Genomic DNA, 25,658 nt, shown 5'->3' with positions numbered 1-25,658 from the left:
GCACAATGAAAAACAGGTATGGCCAGGGTTCATGGCCATATAGCGTGTCTTGAGTGTAAGTGTAGAGGGTTTGATGATGTCAGATCGACATCGTGGTGATCTTCATATATGGAGAGGGCCATATAAATTCTGAGATGACTGAAAAAATAATCATTTTTGCTAGATTGACATGGCGTGGGTAGACTGGAGATTACATCAGTTTTTTGTTTAGGCTGATGAAGAGTTGTCTGTCAACGCTGTAGTCCCGTAACCAGAGTCAGACTCCATCAAATGCAATTTCTGTGACGTGGCCAAAAAAAGGCAGAAAAGTGGATCGAGAAATCATAACCATTTTTTCATCGAGAAATCTAAAGGTCAGATGTCTTTTGACGAATGAGTCTGAGCTTCAGTTCCTGAGGTATCCTCACGGCCTTCTACCATATTAGCTCAGAACTGCCAAAAGTGCTAAAACGGCGGAATTTTCACAAAATCTTTGTGCTTGATCCCTAATAATAATAATAAAACCTTATCTGTATAGCACCTTTCATGACATGAAATGCAGCTCAAAGTGCTTTACAGAGCAATAGAGAGTCACTGAGCCACTGTCGCCCCATTAAATGACACATCACCAGCAATGACCAGCCACAGACGTCACCTAAATAGGTGTGCCTACATAAGCATAATGGTGATAAAAGACAAGACAACTTCTCTTGTTACTATGGCTACTGAGTACCGATGGCTTAAAATAGCTTCCGTTCAGAGCCAGGACACCCAAGTTTTAAGGGCGACAAGCTTGAATTTAACCGCAAAGCCAAGTGATTTGTGATGAGGTGGTGGCGAATGGGGAAAGCCAAACAGAAAAAAAACAAAGAAAGAAAAAGGTTTGAGTGACTCACCGGTCAATGCTAGAGGTCATTTTGGATCCTGTTCTTCAGGGTCGCAGTGGTGGTGAGGGGGATTTTAATCGTGAGGTAGACATTTGTGAAATACCCTTTGAGGAAAGAATGATAAAAGAATAAAATAAGAAATACTGACACAGCTCACAGTGGTTTTGTAATTAACCGCTTAAACCATATTATACCTTGTTGGCCGTGTTCTCCCGGGGGTCTATACTAGCCCCCCCAAACCACCCACCCCCTATACCAAATTTCTTCACAAAAAAGATCGACAAGCTCACAACGCGAGCAGTTCTACAAGCTCATAGCTTGTAGAACTGCTATTTTTTTTACAAAATGTAATGTTCACCTATTATTGTGACAACCTATTATTGTCCAAAATAGGGACTAGATTAAAAACAAATGTATCTGTGAATTTGGACACATCTACGAGGCTGACGCGGAGCCAAATAACCTCACCTCACCTCCAGTGCGGCCAGTCCTTTGAGAGGATGATGAAGGTTGTGCGGGATGAAGGCAGGGTCCGAGAGGAGATGCTGTGGCGAGTCGCGGAGACGGTCCCGGGACAGAAGGCTGAGGGTCACCAGAGGGCCTTTGATGAGCTGACTTCTCCGTCTGCTTCGGACGTGGACGTGCCACATGACAGCTACATGTGAGAGGCTGAGATGAACGGAAGGGGGGGAAGGGGGGACTTTATTTTGCATTCATTCATCATTTAGCTCAGTGTTTCCCACACAGACACTGGGTCAGGAGTCGGGACCCATTTTTATGGGTCATGAGAAAGTATCACTCTTTTTTTCCACCGGTTTATTTTTATATAGACATAGATATAGATAATATATATAATATTATTATTATTTAATTTACCCCAACATATTTTAAAAAAGTTTTAAAAAAAACATACATTTTCATAAATAATAAAAACATTTAAGAAGTAGTGAAATAGCTGATCGACCGGCTATTTACACTAGTTTGGGTCCCAGACATCAGATTTCTCTTTTGGGTCTCGAGCTAAAATATTTGGGAACCACCAAGGCACCAATTTGGGCTTGACACCGTTTCCTCACCAATAGTTTTCAGTGATACCAAAATAAGACAGTGATGTGAGCGACATGTGGTCCTAATTTCATGCCTGGTTGACTTTACTGAACTAATGTTTAAAGACACCAGGAAAAGGTGGGACTGCTACCATGGTTAAGTGGGCCAATCCCCGACCCTTGTGTAACCTCACAAATGTGGAGCCAGGACGATAATCATATACAGATTTTCTAGATTGAATGTAGGCGGACTGGGGATGATAATACAAAAAAGATATCACTTACCAGTCACATAATTGATGTGAAGCCACAATGTCATTACACTGCTGTCTTACTTTCCTCTTGAATCTAGAGGAGAACAAAAGGACAAAAATGTTAGCTGTCTAGCCTTAATCACGACAACTGCTTAAAAGTTCAGAACAGACAGGACCACTTTATTGTTGCTGTCGTGGTCGAAACCTTGTATGTCCGAAATGGGAAATAGAAATAAAGAATCTGTGGTCTCTTCCAATGGATCCAAAGTAGTATCATTAGGATGCTAGTCAGATCAATCAACCTGGCATCTGTCTAACATGCTATATAAATTACATATTTTAGCCGTTGCAAGGTTCTGAAGGCTATGTGCTACGGCAAGTGCTACCCATTTGCACACTCTCAGAGTTAAATTAACACTGATGATACTACAGTGTAAATTGGGGGTCCCAGAGATCAAAATGATATCAAATTGGGGTCTGTGGTCTAATACATATCAAATGCTGAGGATCCTTGAAATTAAAAACAGTTGGGAATCACTAAATGTCTCTTTTGGGGGTGGCATATCTGGCATATCTTTTCAAATGCGGAAGCGGGGGGCTGCGGCTGCTCAGTTGTCAATTTGGGGGTCCTTCAGACATGAATACGTTTGAGAACCACTGCTCTAATACGACAAAGTATATGGACATACACGTTTTCTGCCCAACAGCAACAATAATATGCTGCCCATGGCCATGTCAGAACAGTCAGTTATGGGATTAAATTAACATGTCTGACGATAACATAACCTTGACTTAGGCATTAACATATGACCTCATGGCACTGGGTCACATACACACATGGGCAAAACATTAAAGGCCTTGCCCAATGTGGATTTCAAGCGTATTATTCACGCATTTCTGCTTTAGTAAATAGTGCAGTGTAGTAAGACGGAAAGAAAAGATGGGGGAGAACTTGGAGAAAACAACATGCAACACAGCAGCCTCAACGGCTGGTTCATTACCAGGATGTCACCTAGTTTTAACCACTTAAACTATATACTTCCCACACTTATTTTAATTTTTGTTTGGTTTTTAGGCTTCATAATCACAAATTGCACAGATATGACAAATCATGACTTCCAATATACAAAGAAATTACTGGCACTTTTAATAATATACTTTCAACACGCGTTGGAAACTTATACATCAGCTATTTTTTGGGGGGGGGAAACATTTCAAAATGTATGAACATTTTTCAACATGGAAACGATTATGATGATAATTTGCGAATATCTCAAATAATTGCGTTCATTATGCATGACTCTAGGCCAGACTCGGAACTTGAAGACCATGGGACCCATATCCACTTCAACCCTATACAATTTGTTGTAATTTGTTGGTCAACACCCAGTTGTCTGTACTTGATCCTTTCTTTCTTTTCATGTCAAAATATGTCATGTCAAATCTAATAGTACTAACCAAAAATGGCCGATCTACAAGCTCACAAAGTGACACGTTGTGACCTTGCAGATCAGCCATTTTAACCAGATTTCCTCCCGTTTTCGCAGAATGCTTGCCTATTATGCCATTCGCAGAATAGGGACACAGGGTTCGTGTTGTTAAAGCTATCACTGTTTCAGTTACTCCCCCACCCTATTCTAGTTACTGTGGGAGAATCCATCAACACCCCAGTTTCACAACATAAACATATCGAGTAACAACTAGTCAAGAGGTGGAAACTAAGCTCGTAACTAATGCATTGACTCAAGTACTGTAATTAAGTGCAATTTTGAGGTACTTTTGTACGTCCATTATTTTATACTTTATATTTCAACTTTATATTTCAACTTTAGAGGCAAATGTACTTTTTACTCCACATCAATTATTTGCAAAATTACAAGTTACTTGTAAGTAACTTGTAGTGTAGTACTGTAGAATTAGATTATGACAAAACATACATTAAACAGTCAAGCCCTACGTTAACCTTCGTCTATTTGAAAATATCTACAAGCTCACAACACGTACTGATGTGTTGTGAGATTGTTTGTGTTTTTGGGGCTTTTTCTGCCTTTATTTGAAAACGTGAAATAGTCTTTACAGGAAATGGGGAGAAAGAGATGGGGAGTGACACACAGCAAAGGTTGTCAGGATTGGGACTCGAACGGCTGGATCAACAGTCGAGGTGCCCAGACGTCTACGCCAGCCATCTGGGCCATGACTGCTAGTACATTTTGATGCCAATATGTTAGTACTTCTACTTTTACAAAGTACAACTTTGAAGTTTGAATACAGGACTTGTATTTGTAACAGAATATTCTTAGTGGTACTGCTACTGCTCCGTTTTTTTATATGTTAAGAGTACTTAACTCTTCCACCACTGTAAGCCACAAGAACATTCATCTTGAAAACTCAGTCTCTGAGACAATTGACCTATAGCAAAGCCCCTTCCCAAACTCCCAATCACAGCTAAGCATAACATGGGTTAGACAAACCTCTCCACCAATAGTTTTCCTATATGATAAAACATTGTTTTAAAAAAGAAATGACACGCAAATATTTTTCCAGTGCATATGGCAGGCCTTGTTGACGGATTTGGAAGAGATTTTGACGGTCTGGTTCCAAAAAGTATTTAATGTGTAAAATCCATTATATTTACATTGGAATGAATGAGCCCGGCTGGAAAGTGTCTAAGTGGGAGTGGCTAAGTGGGAGAGGGCGGGGCTTAGCTAAAGGTGATTTGGGCAAGGGGTTGGTGGTAGGTTTTCAAAAGTCATACTGTTGTGCCAAAGAGGTTGGCATGGGAGGAGCGTCACTTTGTCCAATTCCAAGAAGTCACAACAACCGGAGTAATGAGTGATTAGGGTAATGGTATGTGGTAATTTGGTACGGAAGAGAAGTAACTAAATTAGGTGAGTAACTGCTTTGAACATTCAGACAAGGAGCCTAGCCTAAGTGCCCTTGTATTATCTGGATTGAGCAGAGCCTTAGTGAACAGACCATTTCCCTTTCAAACCCTACACCCTGAGGTTTTCCATTCAACAAACCAGAAACCTTTTTTCCATACCGAGACATTTCTACACACAAAAAAAGAGCAGCACAGAGCCCAGCGAGCACCTGAATAAAAACAGACGAATAATCCTCAAGGAAAATAGGAAATCAATTCCCATTACTGTACATTGCGTAGTGTGTAGAAAGTTTATTATGGATTTATTATGGATTAATTAATGTATAGTGCTGGGAGAGTGACACTGTGTTACTAAAAGTGAAAGAGGCTTACTGGCTCTCTGAAAGGTGGGGGGCTGTATCGTGGCCAATAAGACATCCAGCTATGCAGGCTTATTTCACCGCTCACTGCACGTGATTTGTCAGACACCAACACAGCTCACAAAGAATCCCATCTTTGTTTAGGGCGACATTAAAAAGGAGCTTACTGTCAACAAACTGCCGTCGTTACGGTGCAGAGCCCTACAGTATAGTGTGAGTTAAGCTCACTGTCTAAATGTCATAGCAAAGTCATTCACTGACTGATGGCTGGCTGCCGAACAGAGCAAACGTTACGGTATCAACCTTGTTGCTGCCTGAAAACAAACTGCAGTGCTTTCCAGGGATGAGGAGAACGGGGGGAGAAAAACACTAGGAAAGGAACCACTTGAGCGTATAAAAGTCCAAAGTCAAGCGTGATTCACAGAAACAGAGTGGACAGTCAGGGGGAGAGAGGGAGGGATCCAGCGTGAAGGAAAATTCCTTTGCTGCGAGAGGCAGAAGGCAAACACAGGCTGAGGCACAGATTGTAGCAACAGTGAGCACGAGCAGCGGCCACTGGGGGCGCAGTGAGACGACGGGGTTGTATAACTTGTGATGTCATGTGTGCTTCAATGACCCGTTGACCCAATGACCTACTTTCCTCTCCTCCTCCTGTTCCCAACACAGTCACAGCTCCGCGCCCGGCCCCCCTCCCACACAAACACTGTTCCCAACACAGTCGCAGCTCCGCAGGCAGACCCTGGCCCCCTTCCCTCACACCCTCCCGAGTCCCACCGTCTTTTCTTACCAATAACTCTTGAGTTATGTCTCAACTCACACGCTCAACAGGCTAAACTATTCCACCAGGTATAAACACACAACTAGGGATGCAACAGTCAAACTTAACCAATTTAATCGATTATAGAAAATAACAGATAATTGACAATTAATTAAAATATTCAATTGATAATCAATCCATAATTTGGGCATGATTGTCATTATAGGCGGACATTTTCAATGTCAAAAACGTCCCAAAATAGTGGAAAATAGTAGATCTTCAAGCTCACATGTTCACAACACCGTGGGGTACAACAAAGTATAAAATTAAGCGGTTACTCTATTTGTGTATACAAAATTAAAAAATAATAATATTTGGTTAATCAGAAAAGCAATCGATAAGAATAATTGCTATGGTAATAATAAATAGTCGCAGCCCTAAACACAACACAAGTTACACTACTATACACTAGTGGGTGTGCTGTGAGGGTCAATCAAACTACAATCAAGTATTTGATCAGTATGATCACATGGTATGTAAACTAAATGCACATCACTGTGCTGCTGTCTGGAGGAAAGGTGGGAGAGGACTCAGAGGAGGAGGGAAAAGGACAGATGCAGCATGGACTGATCAGTTAGCGATTAAAACAAACGGAAGACTCTCAGACAGCTGGGGCGGCTGGTGGATATTGTCCACAGTCAGAATCACTGGCGTTTTTCCATTCCAGAACACTGCTTTCTCAACGTCAGGTCTGGGGACCAAATTCTGAGAGTATACAAATGGAACCAGATGGACCCCAGAGTAAAATAAACATGGGGGATTTTACAGTTAAAATTAAACAAATCGTACCAAATTGTCATCGGTCTGTGGCCTAATGCATATTCAAACCTCACATGAGAATCACTGGTCTATCTCATTTGGATCTGTAAAACATATACGCCGTTATACCTTTCAATCCGTGACAGCATCTGTGTCCTTTTAGATGTTGCCAATATATGATTTATGTTGGGCAGAAGCCCAGAATGACCAAAACCTTTCGTATTTATGATTAGATTGTCAACAACACAGAATAGTGAAAATAGCCGATCTACAATCTCACAATTCATGAGCTTGTAGATAAGCTATTTCACTACTTCTGAGCGACACTAGTCTATGGCAGTAGGGTATATTTATGGGGGGGGGGGGGGGACATTAAAAAGTGAACACATTAAAAACAAAATAAATGTAACCGTGATCATCGGTTCTTTAGTTATGGCCGTTGAATAGGTTATTTTTTGTTTTGTTTGTTTTTTTAACCAAAGACGCAATCTCTGAGAATAGATAAATGTATTTTTCTAAATCCGATAACATTGAGGCGGATGGCAGGCGAAATGTTCACTTCCGGTCGGCGGTTCATTTCCGGTTGTTGATATCGCTTAGCAACCTAGAACCGTTGGTGAACCAAGAACCGTTTATCTATCATAATTTAAACCAACATGGATGGATAAGAGGATTCTGCCTGACAGCGATAATATATAGCAACATACATTTTAATTTAGTTTTCTATTATTATTATTTTCTGTCAGAAAACTGTCTCTAGAATCAGACTCAGATCTAAAAGGGCTAGAATACATCCATTGCCTCGTCGTATATGAAAGCAGACACTTTCCTCTCACTTACATGGAGCACTGTTGATATAAGGTGCATGATGTATATGTGTGTGTGTGTGTGTGTGTGTGTGTGTGTGTGTGTGTGTTCATACAGTATGTAGGGCAGTGGAGCTCTGAGGATATGAGTCACCGTGTGGCAGTGCAGAGCATCACTCACTCCTCCTACACAGTACACACGCACCCAGGCGCCACAGCGGCTGTGCCAACAGCGGGCAGTGCCATAGCAACCGACCTCACCGTACAGGGCAAAAATAGCTTGGCTGAATTCCTCCACAGCTGACCCCCCCCCCCCACACACACACACACACACACCAGAGCTAGCATCCCCTAACTCCAGTATTTAGACGAGAGGGTGTCTCCCCTTGCGGCAATGTAAAGACGCTGTTCTAGACGATTCTACACCAATGCAATATCCTGTAACATCTGCAAATTCCGGTGCAATATCCCGTGCAACAGTGTACAGATTCTTAAGCTACACTAAAGTCAGTGCTATGTTCTGTTGATATGATCTTGATTCTGTAGCTACTACTCATGTCAAAAAGAAGCAAAACACAGTCATCTATAAGCTCGAGATCGCCTATTTTCGATTAGTACAAGTATAAAATATGGCATAAGTGCTTAAGACACTTGCAATGGTTCACTTAGCCCACGGTTCAGTTCGTACCTCGGTATACCCTCGGTAGGGGGGTCACGGTTTCGGTTCGGTTTCGGTACAAAAAAACTAAAACAATATATATATAAATAGCAATAAATGTTTATTATTATTATTATATTTTTCCCCTATCCAGACACAATCCAGCCTTTTCCTTATTTTCAAGGAAAAACATAACACACTGTGCCCCAGAGGGGCTTATCGAGTGGCCTTAAAGCTGCCAAGTGAGCTTTAACTAATTATAATAAAATTAAAACATCTAATGAAAATACATAATCATAATAATAATAAGAAATGATATGATAATGATGTCATTAATAATGATAATAAAGAGCAGGGTGAATAGGGCGTGTTGCCCAAGCTTGATAATAGGAACTGCAGTAATTAATAATGATAATAAAAAGCAGGGTGACTAGGGCGTGTTGCCCAAGCTAATGTTATACTCAAGGGGGAAAGAAATCACCCTATGCACTCAGACACATGCAGCTGCAGTGCAAGAGAAGGGGGACGGGGGCAGGGAGAAGTGTGCGCAAAGAAAAAGTAAACACAAGTTTAGTTTACAATTAAAGATTAAAGATATGCTTACAAGAAGAGTTCCTACTTCCTACAGTATGTACAGCCATGGAATATTGTTGTTTTTTCTGACGGAAAATACTTTTAATGAGCTCCTGCTGTGAGCACAACAACGTCAGGTAGGCTAATCAATATGATCTTGTATTAATCTGATGGCGTCGTCTGACGAATATAGACGGGCTCCCAATGTGTATTGATGCTTGTGGATCAACTGTTGCCAAACAACACCGGGTGGATGGGAACTCTGCAGTGATGCTTTTTTCTTTTCTCCTCAAAACCGAAAAATTGCAGTCCGTAAAACCGTATTGAACCGCGCAGGGCGTACCGAATGGTTCGGTTTTAAACCGTAAACCGCTGCACCAGACAGACAGAACACACAGAATAGTGTAAAAGTTTTTCTTCCGTAATATAATAAAAAAAGTGACATTTTCATATATTCTCAATTCATTGTGCATAAGGTGAAGTATTTTAAACATTTTTTGTTTTAATCTCGATGATTATGGCGTACAGCTCATGAAAATCAAAAAATCCCATCTCAACAAAAAAATATATTATTTATTTTCTAAACGAGAAATGTCGACCATCTGAAAAGTATATGCAGTCAATGCTTGGTCTGGGCTACTTTTTTTTTTTATCCCACGATTGTGTCAATTTTCTAATGTAATCCTGGGTGCCAAGCTTCCTCTGCCAACCTGGGGGGGGGGGGGGGGGGTAGCGGACTGGCCTCATGATTCCTTCTATGCATGAGGAGTCCAAGCTGCTTCTTTTCACCTGACAGGGGGGAGTTTTCCCAGCCGGACGTAGCGTGTGGAAGGAACACGTTATTCCGACCAGTTCCTTTCCCCTCCATCAGGCTCCCCAGCTGCCCAGGGGGAGGTAGTTTATAGAGACCAGGATTACTGCATGTTTTTTGTGAGGGTACCTACCCTAGGGGACACAGGGAGGACATGCAACCTCCACACAGAAAAGGCCCTTTCGCCAACCCCGCCTCGGGTATAGGTGCTGATGACGCACACAGAGGAGAGAACACACCCCCAGAGTCCCCAGCGGGAATCAAACCCAGGACCTTCTAGCTGTGAGGCGACAGCACTACCGACTGTGCCACCGTGCCCCTCTGCTCTGGGCTACTTTTGAACAAATTATTTCATCAATGGGGCGTGGCATGGTCTCGTACAATATTCTAATTTGTTGATAGGATTTTTTGGATTTTCATGAGCTGTACGCTATAATCATCAAGATTAAAACTAAAAAAGGTTTTAAATACTTATGCACAATTAATTGAGAATATATGAAAGTTTCACTTTTTTAATTATATTAAAGGGAAAAAAATGAACTTTTACACAATATTCTAATTAATTGAGATGGACCTGTGTATACAAGCCTGCTATAATAGGTCAACACTTGTCCCAACCTTCCCATTCTATCAACATGCTGATCTCCATAATGGAGAGAGCTTCTCCTGTTCAAGATTAGAATGGGAAGCAGGACAAAGGCAGTTAAACAGTACAGGCAAAGAGACATGTGACATGTGTGACATGTGTCACAATGAACCATATAGTTGTCAACCCTTTCAACCCACAAACAGGTTATGCATGCAAGGATGTACTGTAAGTCACAATGCAGCCATGCTGTCCACTGAACCATTCCAGATTGAGTATCACAACTATTATGATAGAGTAAGGAAATTCAGTTGTTCATATTCACTGGTAGATATATTAGATTTCCAGACCTATAGAACAGTCATTCAGCGTAATATTGAGTCTCTTACTCCTATTATATGTGCAATGACCTGCTAATAGCTATAGAATGTCGCGGTCCCGCCCCCTTTCAGAACGACGAGGGCAGCAGAAAATAATTCCCCATTAATTTTCCCCATAGGCGTTTCAAAAAGTATTTATTTAAAGAAGAAAAAAAACAACAAAAAAGTGTTGTCCTGCCCTTTTTTCCGTCTTTCTAAATATCTGTTTAGCCCAAAAGAAAAGTGTGTTGAGTTGTCACCTACCGAGTTGGCTTTGTCTGAGGCTTTAAATAAATACTTTTTGAAACGTCCATGGGGAAAATGAATGTGGAATTATTTCCTGGTGCCCTCGCAGGGGGTGGGACTACGGTGCTCTATAGTGCAAAGCAAAGAATACCATGAGTGTGGGAACCCCGTGTAGGACAAAAAAAGGTTTTCAAAAATGGTCTGAAATAGCAGATCTAAGCCAGATTTGGGTCTGATGCCGATTACGAGTTCTCGGAAATGTTTTGACTAATATTTTGCAAAAAAAGAAAGAAAAAAAAAATGTAAATGCTCTCAATCCTCCCCTCGACACCACAACAAAAACCACCCCAAACCCCACTGAGATGTATTTGACATCATTAGAGTACTGAGAACTGAAATGAAATTCAAATCTGATTTCTAAAGATGGGTCTCATTCTGGACACATGGACACTGAAGTCTGATTTATCCAAAACAGCCAGATCTACAAGCTCACAACATTCCGCATCAGGATGCACTGTAAGGTCATAGATCTGCTGTTTTCGGTAAGCGAGTATACGTTAAGCATTACTGTCTCACGAGTCACGCCTATATCAGCACAGTAACCAATCCAGGTAGGTCGATGATGTAGGACGATGTAAGAATCACATCTGATCACTTGCAAATAACATTGCGGACAGTCGGTCCTACAATTTAATAAGACAACGTTCATCAACTTTCTAGAGGGATTGACAAGATGCATTTTCATACCAGGTGTAAATGTAATCTGGTCCTTCTCTGGTTAATGCCAGCTTGTAAATTGGGCCACTCATTTATGTATTAATAAAGGTATATAAGTCAAATCACGTGGTGGTGTAATGCATGCTCGGGTATCCCATCGTTGGGTAAGTGCGGTTTCGTGGCAGTCATCATCATCACCCGCGTCACATCATTGACACCTGAGAGCATACTGTAAGTGGAGGGGGGTTTGTCAGCCATCCATTAATGAGAAGCACACCCATCTTGAGTGTCACTCCTACACAACAACCGCTGCCTGTCCATGGGATCCAGACAGATAGCAGGGGGAAATGAGTCTACCGTTGCCATAGTAACCCGGCAGTTCCGGAAGACTTAATTTGAAACCTGCTGTGAAGCTCCACTGTAAAGCCTGAAGTACAGCGAGGATGTCATTTTAACAGTCGGCTAATGTAAAGCGGCTGATTTCCAGGGAGGGACATTGGACCATGAATACATATCTAAACTATTACTCACACACTGTGCCTTGAGGCAGCATGGTGCACCACACCTCTTGATGACAATTGGAGAGCAATTGAGGGTGATTTTCCTCGTGGCTAGCGTAGTGTGATTTATGGGCATGGGAGAAGGTACGTGTGTACTTTTTGTGCGTGTGTAGGGAGGGGTGCACACGCAGATCTGACACACATGCGAAAATCACCCGTCGCTCTCGACAAGCGTTGGTCCGACATGCGTCGTGCTTGCGGTTAGGTTTAGTTAGGTTAGTTTTTTGTTTAGGGTGTCGGACTGTCGGTCTAATAACAGTCGACCAATAGTATGTCGTAACTAAAGCCTGTACCCGGGTATGGAAACCCGCGGCCAGGGCACGTGCATGTGACAATTATCACTGCACCACGTCATCATCATAACGGGCCGAACCCCCTAAAACTTAAAAGTCGTTTTTCCAACCAACAGTAACGCATCCACAGACCTCAGCGCCACAAAAGGGGTCTTTGTTTTTGCGTTTTCACCCCTGCGCCCCACAGACAGGAATGTCTGAAGCAGCGGCGGTTTTCCACTGGCAGACGGCTGCAGCGGTGACAGGCAGGGACCCTTGTGCTGCTGTTCTCTCCTGGAGGACTGGGAGTAGTGCCAGGGCCCTCTGACGAGAGCCAAGTGGGTCACTGGAGTTCAGAACAGAGAGCACCAGCACAAGAGGAGTGACTCACACAGCGACCGCAGACCATACACAGCGAGTAAAGACACGGAGTACTTGGCAACATCTTAGCTAGAATACCGTACACAGTGACCAACATCCAAGGAATAGCCTACAATGGGCGCAGTCTCTATGCTCTCTTTTATACTCACAGAATCTGTCAGCCCCAGGAATCAATAGTCAGTATAGACTTCCACATTAGCAGTGGATTGTGAAACAGAAAGAAGTGAAACTTGTGACAAATACTTTGAAAGGTAGCTAAGGACTCTCGAGCAGCAGTAGTGGCCAGAACCTTACTTTGTCCATTATTCTTTTGCGAGTATGTGACCTGTCTAAAATGGAAGGAATAGGACTTTGTCATTATAGCTCACGAGACAGGCACATGTATGCTTGAGACTACACCCAGTCAGTCCAAAGTCACACTATATTGCATGTAGTTAAAGCTTAGATAAACAAAACACTTCTGATTCCTCGTCAGTTACTACTGTATCTTCCATCAAACATAACTGAGCACACAAAGGGCTAATCTATCATCATCTAAATCTAATAAACAGCATTTAATTAAAGTGGACTAGTAGTAGCAGGGTCATCTGGCATCATAATTAGTGTCATGCTATGGCAGTTAAGGTTGCAAAGTACAGGATATAAGTGAAACTGAAATTGTTGATAAAAAGGCAAAACAACTCCAGTGTAGTTCCTACAGTTTAAATATTCATGGAAATGTCTTTCTCAGCACAAAAAAGCTGATGACTGAATCACTAATCTGTAATGTTGCTAATGTTAGGCTACCTCTTTGATTTTGATAGGGATCCAACTTTTCACATAATCTGTTGATACAGCATCACAATCATTTCAACCCCTTTATCCAAATGATATATGTTGGCTTAAAAAAATAGCGATACAAGCTCACAGCGTGCTTTTTATAGAAACGGTTTTATTTATTTTTAATACTTCCATTTGGGGGTCCTTGGCAGTGGGGAAAAAACTAATAATAAAAAAGAGGGGGCCTAGTAGAGCCCTGGGCGATTCCGGCTCCAGACTTTGATTAATATGAGCAAAATAATTTCCTTATGGAAAATAGGCCACATGCCGTTATTGTTTTGGTGTTGGAACATGAGGTACAAAAAATGCTTAAAGCAAAGACAGCAATGGCCAATTTGATATCGTTGCTAAGCCGCAGCGTCACACAAAGGTATCAGAAGCAGCCGATTTGCAAGCTTGAAACACGATGCAAAGCTACAGTAGTTGACAGTTTTTGAATTTTAATTATTTAATGCAGTGGTTCCCAAAGTGGGGTCCGGGGACCCCCAGTGGTCCTTGAGGGAGCTCCAGGAGGCCCCCCAGCTAAATGATAATTTGGAACCAAATGGACCATTATGGGTCTGTAACTCTGAGAGTGTACAAATTAAAAGTTAAAGAAACATAGATTTTTACAATATAAATTGGGGGTACCAGAGATAGAAATGCCATTAAATGGGGGTCTGTAGTCTAATATCCACATCAAACTGGATATTAGACTGTGAATCACTGCTAGAGCCGTAAACATCTTCTCTTATGGGGGTCCCTGGAATATCTTTTCAAATGGGGGTCAATTTGGGCGTCCTTGACATGAAAAGGTTTGGGAACCCATTTAGACCTGAGGATGATTCTACAAATGCCTTCTAAACCATGTTTCAGTGGTTCTCAAACATTTTCATGTCAAGTTCCCCCAAAAATATATGTAATTGGCCGCCGACCCCCATCTGAAAATAGGTTGTTCCAGGGTACCCCCAGAAGCAAAGATTTCAGTTAAAACGTGCGCTCTGAAAGAATATATATTCAAAGATTTGCACCACATTTTCACGATTTTCGAAAATAGCAGAACTACAAGCTCGTAGTGCGGCACTCGGTGCCGTGCTATGAGCTTGTAGATCTGCTATTTTTCAATAGCTAAAGTATAACGTAATGCTTTAAACACCAAAAGGGGTTAAAGTATTAGTTAGGACATGAGGTTTCCAGGCTTTCCACCCGACAGACAATATGCTAGTTACAGTGCATTCTTGGTTGCATCAATTTAGTTGCATGTAATTCACCTAAATAAAAGGCCTCAAGTTGAAAGTCCAATCTCTTTCCTTCCCAGGCCAAAGGCAAAAGGTCTTGGGGTTAAAACGTTTGGTAACCAGTGACATAAACCCTACATATACTTAGCCGACAGGATTCCCAACGGCTAGTTACTTAGTTCAGTGGTTCCCAAACGTTTTCATGTCAAGGACCCCCAAATGATTGACACTCATTAGCCTGCGGACCCCCATTTGAAAAGGTATGCCAGGTACCCCCATAAGAGAACAGTTTTACTGTAGAACTGTAGTCTACAGACCCCCTTTTAATGGCATTTCTATCTCTGGGACCCTCATTTATATTGTAAAATCAATGTTAATTTAACTCAGAGTGTGTACAAATGGACCCGTACACTCTCAGAGTTACAGAACCACAAGGGTTTCTTTTGGTTCCAAACTATCATTTAGCTAGGGACCCCCTGGAACTCCCTCAAGGACCCCCGGACCCCACTTTGGGGTCCTGGTAGCAGCTTCATTCAAGAAACCTTTTCTCTACTTCTGAATCTTATATAAAACATGAATACCTCGTTTGGTATTAGTCATAATTGTGAAATAGATTATATTACATTTCCACAAGGTTATACAATACAAATGTGTGTGATGTTTGTTCATCTAAAGCCTTGTGATAATGTCTGTCCCAAAAGTTTTGCCACACAATTTCAGTAATCAAATTCTACGCTGGTGTGAGAGGGCCCGGTTCCGTTTAAAGATATTCAGCATTACTACCTGGAGGAATGGAAGATAAATCAAATGTGTAAATAAAATCATGGGCAGCCAGCCAACATTAGTCTTCTTTGCTTAAAAAAGTTGGCTAAAAGTTGTAATAACCCAAAATAACAAATAAGGCACAGTCTAACAAACTAATTAAAATGAAGTTCTCATTATAAAATCAACATAGTTAGATTAGATTGGTTATTTTCTATTAGACAGAGGCCTTTTGTGGCTGTTCTGTACAACCGCGGGTCCGACCAACTCGACACCTGGCACTGCACTCCCTGTGGGGGTGTGGAACACGCATGTCCAATTTAAAGACGGTTCTCGACGTACACACGTACAGACGTAAAGAGACTTGTGCATTTATAGATAGATGTTGATGCCAATAGTTTTGTGCTTCTTTTGTACAAAATGTTTGAAAACAGGACTTTTACTGGTACCAGAGTATTTATACATTGCTACTTTTGCTACTTTTACTTCCGCCATTGGTTTCAAGTCATCATTATTTAATTTCCACATGAATGAAGAGAAGCTAGGGGATTTTGCAATGTGAAAATGAATAATGTCTGAGCAAATCCAGGCCACTGTGGTTTCTTGTGAATTAGGTTCCACATTTGAACATTTCTAAATAAATATGGTGTATTAAATAAGAACTTGCCCTTATCAACACCACTTTATCCATCAGCAACCATTCTGTTCTTCAACCTAGATTCTTTGTTCATCCTCCTACCTTTTGGCAAATGGGCGATAACCGCTTCAGTCATTCAACTCTTCTTGATTTCTCCATCTGTTGAACAGAGGGGGAAAGAGAGAGAGAGAGAAACCATTCAGAATGTAGAAAAGAATACGAGCACTCACGTTGTATCCTGGAAGGATACCATTCAGAAACCAGACGATCACCATCAACAGTGACAATATTCACTCCCCAGTCCCCCCCAGCCATTGTTTGTCAAAATCGCTGCTTTCCACTGCAAACTATCATGTTACTGAAGACACGTGTTTAGTATAGGAATCATCTAGCTGAGTTCGAAGTAAAGTTAGTGTTTCTGAAGAAAAGAGAAGTCTGAGGCGGTGCCCTGCGCCGTGCTGAGAGTTCTGTTCCAGATCCACCAAAAGCCGGCCCGCCAGTCCCAGAGGTTCAGATTAAGAGATGAATCACAACTAAAACATCTGGGTCATCGTGAGACTCCAACAGCATTGAGAGACCAGACATGAACATGTACGTGCATAAATAAAGACACACAGACACAAGTGAGCGCGCAGACTGCACAGACACTTCTTCTCCTCTTCTCTCCCAGCAGCTAAAGCTTGATTTATACTTAGTTAAACGAGTCCAACTCAGACTTAAGCTCCAGGCCATCAGATGGAATGGGGCTCTGCTAGACCCCCATTCCTATGAGAGACGCAAACACAAGCATCTGCTCTTGGAAGTAAATGAGGGGGGGGGAGAGGGTAACTAACTTGTTAATGTTAAAAAATATTGCAAAGCTTCCCCAAATTGAATTAGATCCAGATGATTTTTTTTCATCTTTCATCGTAATCGGACATAGGCTAATAATGCATACTACCGTAATACTATACCATAATAAATAATATTTTAGCGTATATTTGAAAGTGACCATCCAATATTCTCAAAGTTTTTCTTTTTATTGTGATCTGTGGGAATGCCAAAGCAAAGAAAGTCTAACATATATTTTCCAGACCCCAAAGTATCAGTTTATGCAAATGTGGTAAAGCTGTTATCTGACACACACACACACACACACACACACACACACACACACACACACAATGTTGACGAGAACAGAAGACATCTGGATTTATTTTTCATTTAACCAGGACACAAATAACCAAATTATATAATTATATACCAAAGTATTAACCACTTAATCTGTATATACTTCCTTGACCAAGGTTCCCCAGGGGTCTTACTCAGCCTCCTAATTTTAATTTTTTCTGAAAATAGCCGATCTACAAGCTCATTTTCACCAAATGTTTGTCCCGGATTCCTTTCCCAGACTGCGTCCCTGGTCAAATCAAGCTTTATTCAACGGCCCACAAGAAAATTGGGCTCAATTTCCCAGAAGCCCTAGCAGCCCAGAGGTTGAATTGATTTCCGGTTTCGTCATCATAACCTGACGGCCTCGTCACCAGGTCCCGGATAAATCTGCTGTTTCTTTTTAATTATTTTAAAACGGCGAATTAAACACATTAAACAAATGTCGGGTATAGCGTTTCACGCGCGGTGGAACTCTGGATTAAACAATTAGCGGCCGTCAAACTGTTTAAATAAGATCTGGTTACAAAAGGGGTGAAGTGGCCCTTTAACTCGTCTTCTACCCGGAGCCAAGCAACCTAGACCATCAAAATGGGTTGCAAGCTTTGTGGCCAGCTTTGAGTCAAAAAGAAGACAATACAATGCCACACAACAGGGGCCATGGAGGAAAATGAATGACAGCAATTGAAAATGAGGTAAAGTGAAGTCACTCATCAAGCTTTGTACTTTAATCTCAATACAGTCAAAAGATGAAATGAGGCTGAAGTAAAGTTCGCAGCATGTCAGAACCACGTCAGCGGTTGGGCTCAGCCACCTCGTTACCACGTGAGCGGAGTATAAAGACAGGCCTATTTTGTGCGGTGAAGAAAAGTTATGTGGAGAGGAGGGTTCCCCATTACAAACTTACAAAGCCCTTTATAAATAACTGCCTAAACTGTGTTGCACAGCAGCACTTATGTCATCCCCTCAGAGAGACCCTCCCCTGAGCCCTTCATGCTCTCCTTTCCTTCCAAGAAAACAGGGCTGAGAAGTGTGGCTGATGCCTGGGGGGCCTCCCACTAAAAACGTAAGTGATGTCTACTCATTATAGGCAGCCCTTGCGTCAGGCAGAGTTAATATTTATTGCAGAATGATAGGGGAGCCTTCCCCTATCATTCTGCAATAAATTACCGATTATAAATAGGGATGCTACGATCAGGTTTTTGGGGACCGATAACGTTCGCCGATAGGTCCGATACCGATCTTGTGAAATGTTTCAAATTTTAATTTTCCAAAATGATTACCGGTATATGTCAAAACCCACGTCAAAACTGTCCCTGTGTGTGGGGAGGACGGGGAGGATGTTTAGGCCTGTCACAAAAATGCAAAATGATGTTATACTATATATCTGACATTTATACCACTTAAAATAGTGTAAAAGATCAGTTTCTCCAGATAGGCTAAATTGCCGATCACAGATAGGGTAAATGCCAATTAGAGTGAATATCGGCCGATATGGCCGATCACCGATTGCTGGCCGATTATCGGAGCATCTCTAATTATAAACTTGTTTCGATTACCAGTGCTATGACCTTTCAGGTGCATTATGAACTGAAAGAGGGTTGCACTCAGAAATTAGTTTACCCAAGAAAAAACAAAATAAACTGTATTTTTTTTTGTGTGTGACTGTGACCCTTGTATTATTAAGTGGCAAAGGATGCTGAAAAACAGCAAAAAAAGACACATCTAAAACCTATTAGGCTGGGGGCCGGATCAAAAACTTGGCTTATTACCCATTAACCACAAAGGTTAACCATAAAGGTTAATGGGTAATACCCCATTACCCCAGTATCTAGGGTATTACCCCATCCCTTTTGGGTTAGAGCCTGACTTTTAAGGCATGCTGCCTTAAAAGGAGCTCTTTGTCCATTTCAACCATTACTTTCATATAATTGGTCCTCCTCACTAATGCTCATTATAACATGGTAGTGGTACTATAACATTTTGTCTACTAATAATCTCTCAGACTGGGGCTGTTTACAGTTCAGAAACCAGGGACATCATCAGTAGGCCATTTCAAACCTTTTACTTCATTGATGCAAGAACAAGGAAATCATAGCAATCCTACTAGCTTCCATTGATGATGGAACGGTCCATATTATAACCCACCTATGAGGCAAAGCAAGTAGAACTGTAGAAGCATAATGAGCATTATTGAGGACCAATATATGAAGATACGGTTGAAAATGTGTGAAGTGCTCCATTAAATAAATATCCAGAGTTTAAAAAATAGCCTTCCATCTGTCATACCTTGTCTATAAAAAAGGTCAGTAATGGAGATTTGAATGATCACCAAAAGAGTCCAGCGCTTGACACCTCCAAAGTCAAGGAAATCTCTCAGGAAAGAATTTACACAGTACTTATGCACAGTCAGTTCCTTTGCTTAATGCTTACACTGCTGTTCTACTTTTTAATATGAAAGCGTACAGTATGGCTGACCGAATGAACCCAATTAGTTAGTTACACATGTTAAGGACGTCCTGTGAGTTGTGGAAGCCTTCTGATTGAGTGTCAACAGCTGAATGGACAATTCTGTCACAAAATTGCCAATTTGCTTACCACATTTTATCGTGGGTAAGATAGTGTGTGCCACTTAACGACATGAACCCTAGCGTCCCTATTTTGGGGGCGATCATTCCATCCAGAACATTTCAGAGATGATATTTAGTGTATGGGGGGGAGCTGACCTAGTATATTAGCCCTGGGAGACTCTGATCAATGGAGTTCCTACAAGGGTTTAAGTGGTTAACATAGTGTGCTAATTATTATTTATTTATTTCAACTCAAACAAAAATGTCAGCCAAGGCATGATAGGGACAATCCTGCATCATTCAGTGTTAAACACCGCCTCTGGCAGTCAGGAAGTTGTTAGTTGTGTTCTAACTTAACTATAGAAGTGATGCTGTTTTCCCTTTTTTTCTCCTGTCTCCCCAATTCAGTCCTCCTTAAATTCAGTCCTCCTTATACCCTCAAATAGTCCCGGTCACTGCCAACCCCCAATGTTGGTCTTGGGAAGGATGAAGACAACCATGTCTCCTCCGATACACATCGCCAGCTGCTTCTTTTCACCCGACACTGCCGACAGTGAGGTATTTACCTGGCTAGTGGTGTGGAGGAACATTCAGCGCCATACTCAACAGGCGCCTGTTGGACCTGTTGGAGTCACTAGTGCAGTGACAGAATCACAGAACACCCTCCCCTCAGTCCCCTGATGGTTTCCCACCCATGTACATGGCCTTTGTTTGTTGGATCACACGGCCAAGCTGGAGGCAACGTGGAGGAGTCTACACTAGTGGTGGATATTGCTTGCAATCTCACGATAGATATGTATCACGATACAGAGGCCACAATACGATATATATCGATTAAATGTTTATTCATGACCATGTTGAACAAATACAATAAAGCACTTTCAGGCCCACAGAGATCTTTAAATTCAAATAAATGTCTAAGCATCCTAACAAGGGATCTGGGAAGGGAGTGCATTTGCAACTTGCAAGGGGGGCTTTGATAACGTTAAACAGAGGTACGTTTGGCAACACTGCGTCACCCAGATAATTCATGCCGTTTATTGCTGTATCGATACAGAAGCCTCTCAATTCACCTATCGTCCGGAATCAGATTGCCGATCGATATATTGCCATATCTTATCGATTAATTGAATGCACCACTAGTCTGTCTACACGGTGATGGGCAGGAAATGTTTCTGTGCGCCACCTGGATAGTGGATACCCAATACAAGTGATACTTTACAAAATGTCCGGGGCCGGGGCTGTGTCCACCGGGCGTTTTGTCTCAGCTTAAAACGCCATGGCGCTCTCCTTAAACGATTCCAAACGTCCATGCTGAAAATATTGTAGCTCTCAGCTAGCCTCGCATAGCCAGCGTTCATCTGCCTTTGCAATGCGTATGCATATTGCCCCAGGCAGATTAAGTTTGGCTCCTCTCAATTGTAGAGGACTACAGGTCTTCACGGCCAAAGTGGTGACGAGCCAACCAGATTCGTCTGGAACCAGGCTATAACCAACCAGGGCCCAGTATGCAAAAAGACATCGCAAAAAAAATCTAATACTGAGAGGGACAAGAGTCGAGACTAATATCCACACAGTGATATTAGTATCGCTACGCCAGGCTAACTCAGGAAGCAGAGAAAACAGCACGCGTGAACGCTCTCCCACTGTAAACAATTCAAAAGATACGCTGAACCAGAACTCAGCCTCTAAATGTGCATAGTATTAGTGACTGCCTTAAAGGACAACTTTAGTTTTTTTCAATCAAAGTTCATGTTTTAGGTTGTTATTCGAGAAAGTAAAAGGTGAGTGTAGTTGTTTTTTCCTTTGCTGCTTTCTTTCGTTTTTGGGAGTCTAGCTGTTTTTGACAGGGGGGCGGGGGCATTCGAGCACAGGGCTAAATATGTATTTCTTTACAAAAATGTATAGCAATTTATTTTTTTATTCCTTACTATAGTCCTACTAGACCCCAAGAAATTACATGTGGCCACAAAAGATCACAGGATCTACTGAATGTGTCAAACTGGCATATTGAGCCTATGATACACAGTGTGGCTTCCCACCAGTAGGCTACCTTCACATTCAGTAGATCCTGTGATCTTCTGTGGCCAGATGTAATTTATTGGGGTCTAGTAGGACTATACTAAATAATACAAAAATAAATCGCTATAATTTTTTTTAAAGAAATACATATTTAGCTCCATGCTCGAATGTCCCCGGCCCGCCCCCCCTGTCAAAAACAGCTAAAATCCCTAAAACGAAAGAAAACAGCAAATGAAAAAAAATTAACACTCATCTTTTACTTTCTCTAATAACAACCTAAAACATGAACCTTGGTTGAAAAAAACTAAAGTTGTCCTTCAAGTTATTTTTAAATAAACAATGATTGTGTCAAGGGGTGCATCAAATTGGCTCTCATGGTTGTGGTCAACACAAATGTTAACCCTACTGAACCATATTCTGGGCAGGGCATGTCATAAAAGGCAAACATTCAGCAAAAATTAGGAAAGGTAGGCAATCTAGTACTAGCTCACATAGATTGCCTATTTTCACTGTTTGACATAGAACAAAGTATATTATAGGGTTTAGAATTTGGTACAGAGAGGGAATAAAATATATTACAGACATTAATATTTCGGGCCTCCATCAAGGGATAAAGATAATAGACTTTAGTTATATTTGTCATAAGGTATGACAAGTGAGTGTGATTGCTGGAGCCACTGCAGTGAGTGAATTCACTGATGTGATGTCATACATTCTGGATAGCCAGTTCTGATTTTTATCACATGTTCCTTGTCAATAGTTATGTGTACAGCAGGCTAATAATGTCTTCCGTGAGAAGGAAGCCCAACAACCCACGGTGAGGCCTTTTAGGAGTGCCAGGCATTCAAGCCCATTCAGTTGCCCAGGTGGAGCCTGCAGAACCATTGCGGCTCAAGAATCCGCCACTCCTGAATGAAGTGTCAGGAGTGCTGGGAGTCTGGTGCAACAGGTCCTGGACCTGGTGAGAGCAGGAGGGGACCCGGTGAGACGTCACGTAGGAGGGGACCGGACAGGAGTAAACCAACAGAGCCTAGTCCTTCCAGGCGCCAGATTGGTCTACCTCCCAGTCCCGTTAGAGTAGTTCGGGAGCAGCGGATTGTGTGGCCCTGGTCTTTCCCTAATGGGCCTGATCGTGGGTAGCTACTGGGACATAAGTCGGGACTTGATCACCCCGGCTGGGTCACCTGAGTGAGGGGTATGATGTTGCAAGACCAGAAAACCTGATGACCTTGGGATACATAACTGAGGATACGTCCCAGGAGCATCCATGCAATATTTTTCGTCTACATCATTGTATCCAATTTGTTGTTTACTTCCGGTACATAGGACCCTGGTAGATGGTACTACTACTCAGTACTCACTGCTTAACAGTAAAACTGTGCATACTTTCTATAAATAACTCCTTCCATCTCAAGTCTCATGTCTAATTTATTGCATTGTCCGAATGCATGTTCTACATGTGTCTTATGTCTAATTTATGTGCTTGGTGGTAGCAGTCAAATTTGTTCCGATGGGCTGTTACTGCTTCACAAAACAAAGCTAATTATGTATTTAAAACCGGACCATACATACGTGGGAATAAAGAGTTCTCCGATTCTAATCAATGTCTAAATGAAGGACAGTGCAGAACTTTACACATGTATTACTGAAAAGCTACTGACAGAACAGAACTCAAGTGAGAAAAGTAGCGGTGATCTCCTGACATGAATTGTCACTGGGAGGAAAAGAGACACAAGCAACGAGCGATGGCAACGAGGTGCTTGTCACATTTATATAAAGTACAACACCAAATCAAACCAAATTCTAGCAGGGGTCAGTCACAGCAGCCCCTGGAAGCTTGCCACATCGAAATCGGTGACCTATCAACGCCAGTGCCTAGAGAGGTGGTCGTTTTGCAATTTTGCCTCTTAAAAAAAAACTCCAAAACCAACTTTTCTTCAGCTGCCCAGCCTGCCCTTATACAATCCTCTGGCGTTTCTATTACAACAGCAAAATCTCGAGTTGAGCTTTTTTGCGCCAGGATACACAACAGCTAGCCACCTGGGGGGGGGTCACCAAATTCGATAAGTCACGCGTGTCTGTGTAACGGATGTGCCGGCGAGCCGGCGGGTGTCGGTGCAATTCGCTGCGATGCTAACGAACTAGCTCGCTTTAGCTAGCGTCCATTTACAGCAACAATAATAACAATAATAAAAACACAACTTAAACAGCTTGTCACACTTACTGGGACGCGTGTCATGGACAGTCAAGACTTAAGACATTCCACAGATGACAAACAAAAGCGGCCACCAGCTGCGCTGCTCGCTCTGCAGCCAAGCGTCCCAAATGTGTGTCAACGTTAGCCACCGTTAGCTCGCAGTGCTAGCGTACAGTGGGTTGAGAGGAGAGGAGAGGAGAAGAGGAGAGGGGAGGGGAGAGTTGTACCTTAGTTGCACGCCGGTGTCGCGCTCCGAAACCAGCCAATGCCAATCTACAAGATCTCAACGCTTCGCATTCGCGGCGCACTACTGTGAGCTACTGAACTTGTAGCTCTGCCCTTTCTCCCGGTGCGCGACACAGGCGCGCGGCTAAGTATATACTCAAGGCTTTAGATAAGAATGTGGGTCAAACTCAGCGGGCCTGCTCGGCTCCCCCCTCCTGATTCCCTCCACCCTCGCTCTCTCTGTCAAACACAACAACACACACACCCGCTGTTTCTTTCTAATGCAAATCAGCAAAATGGACAAGAGCTGCACAACAAAAAGAACAGGTATTCAATTCAACCAGGAGACTGACGTTATGGTTAGAAATAAATGTCATGATACACACTTACCGCTGGACCTGTCTTGTCTGTCTATCCCTCGTTACTGGAAGGAATCTCCTGCTCTACTACCGTAGGTCGGTCCAGACTCAGAGCCTTAGGTCGGTCTGTCTGTTGCTGCTGCGCAGGGCTCCAACTGACTCGAGACTGGAGTTGTTCAAAGAACCAGGCAGGGCCTCAATAGAATAGACGGAGCTCAGAGCGCACATGCCTAGAAGCCTACGTATACTAGACCACCATTATCTTAATATCTTCCTCATCTTCTTCATCATCTTAAGTTAGCATTTTCATCATTCATTCTCATCATAATCGTCATCATCATCATTTGATTGATTGATTGATTAATCGAGGACCCTGATGTAAACAAGTTTTGTGCTTTCGTTTGAAATACCCATTGTACAAACTGTTAATACATATTTCAATCAATCAAACAATCTTAAATTAGCATTTTCATCATTCATTTTCATGATTAGTCATCATCATTATTATCGTTCCTATTAGTAATAACTTGTAAGCACGAGTTTGAGCTTCAAAGTTGTCAATTGTTAAATTCTGACATGTATTTTACTAGTATTTTATGATTATCATTATGTTTATTCATCATCATTAGGCCCATGGGGGATGCCAAATGTATTCGCTTCAACAAAGTAAAACCAGCCTGCTTTCTGTGTCTCAGTCAGGATGTACTTTTTACATTATATTATTTATTTCAGATTCAAGCAGTTTTA

At 42.0% G+C, this 25,658-nt stretch overlaps 1 protein-coding gene across 9 annotated transcripts in view; it reads right to left on the bottom strand.

The window, feature by feature from the left end:
• clocka (clock circadian regulator a) overlaps positions 1-25,041 on the bottom strand; it is a 51,256-nt gene extending 26,215 nt beyond the window's left edge. For 4 of the 9 annotated variants that reach the window (XM_080770769.1, XM_080770775.1, XM_080770774.1 and 1 more), the window contains exons 1-5: positions 24,555-24,683; positions 16,492-16,548; positions 2,198-2,260; positions 1,340-1,535; positions 876-970 (exon numbers count right to left, since the gene is read on the bottom strand). In XM_080770769.1, the coding sequence (XP_080626895.1) occupies positions 876-895 (20 nt within the window). In that variant the 5' untranslated portion in view covers positions 896-970; positions 1,340-1,535; positions 2,198-2,260; positions 16,492-16,548; positions 24,555-24,683. Of the gene's footprint in view, positions 1-875; positions 971-1,334; positions 1,536-2,197; positions 2,261-16,491; positions 16,620-24,354; positions 24,496-24,554; positions 24,684-24,942 lie in introns of those variants that run through there. The other 5 variants (XM_080770773.1, XM_080770777.1, XM_080770771.1 and 2 more) reach the window with 4 other exon arrangements.
• Between the last annotated feature and the right edge of the window lie 617 nt (positions 25,042-25,658).

The sequence above is a fragment of the Protomyctophum bolini genome, assembly GCF_963924005.1.
Source record: "Protomyctophum bolini genome assembly, chromosome: 8".
NCBI lineage: Eukaryota > Metazoa > Chordata > Actinopteri > Myctophiformes > Myctophidae > Protomyctophum > Protomyctophum bolini.
Note: the sequence above shows the minus strand (reverse complement) of the source record. Positions and strands in the feature narration are given on the sequence as shown.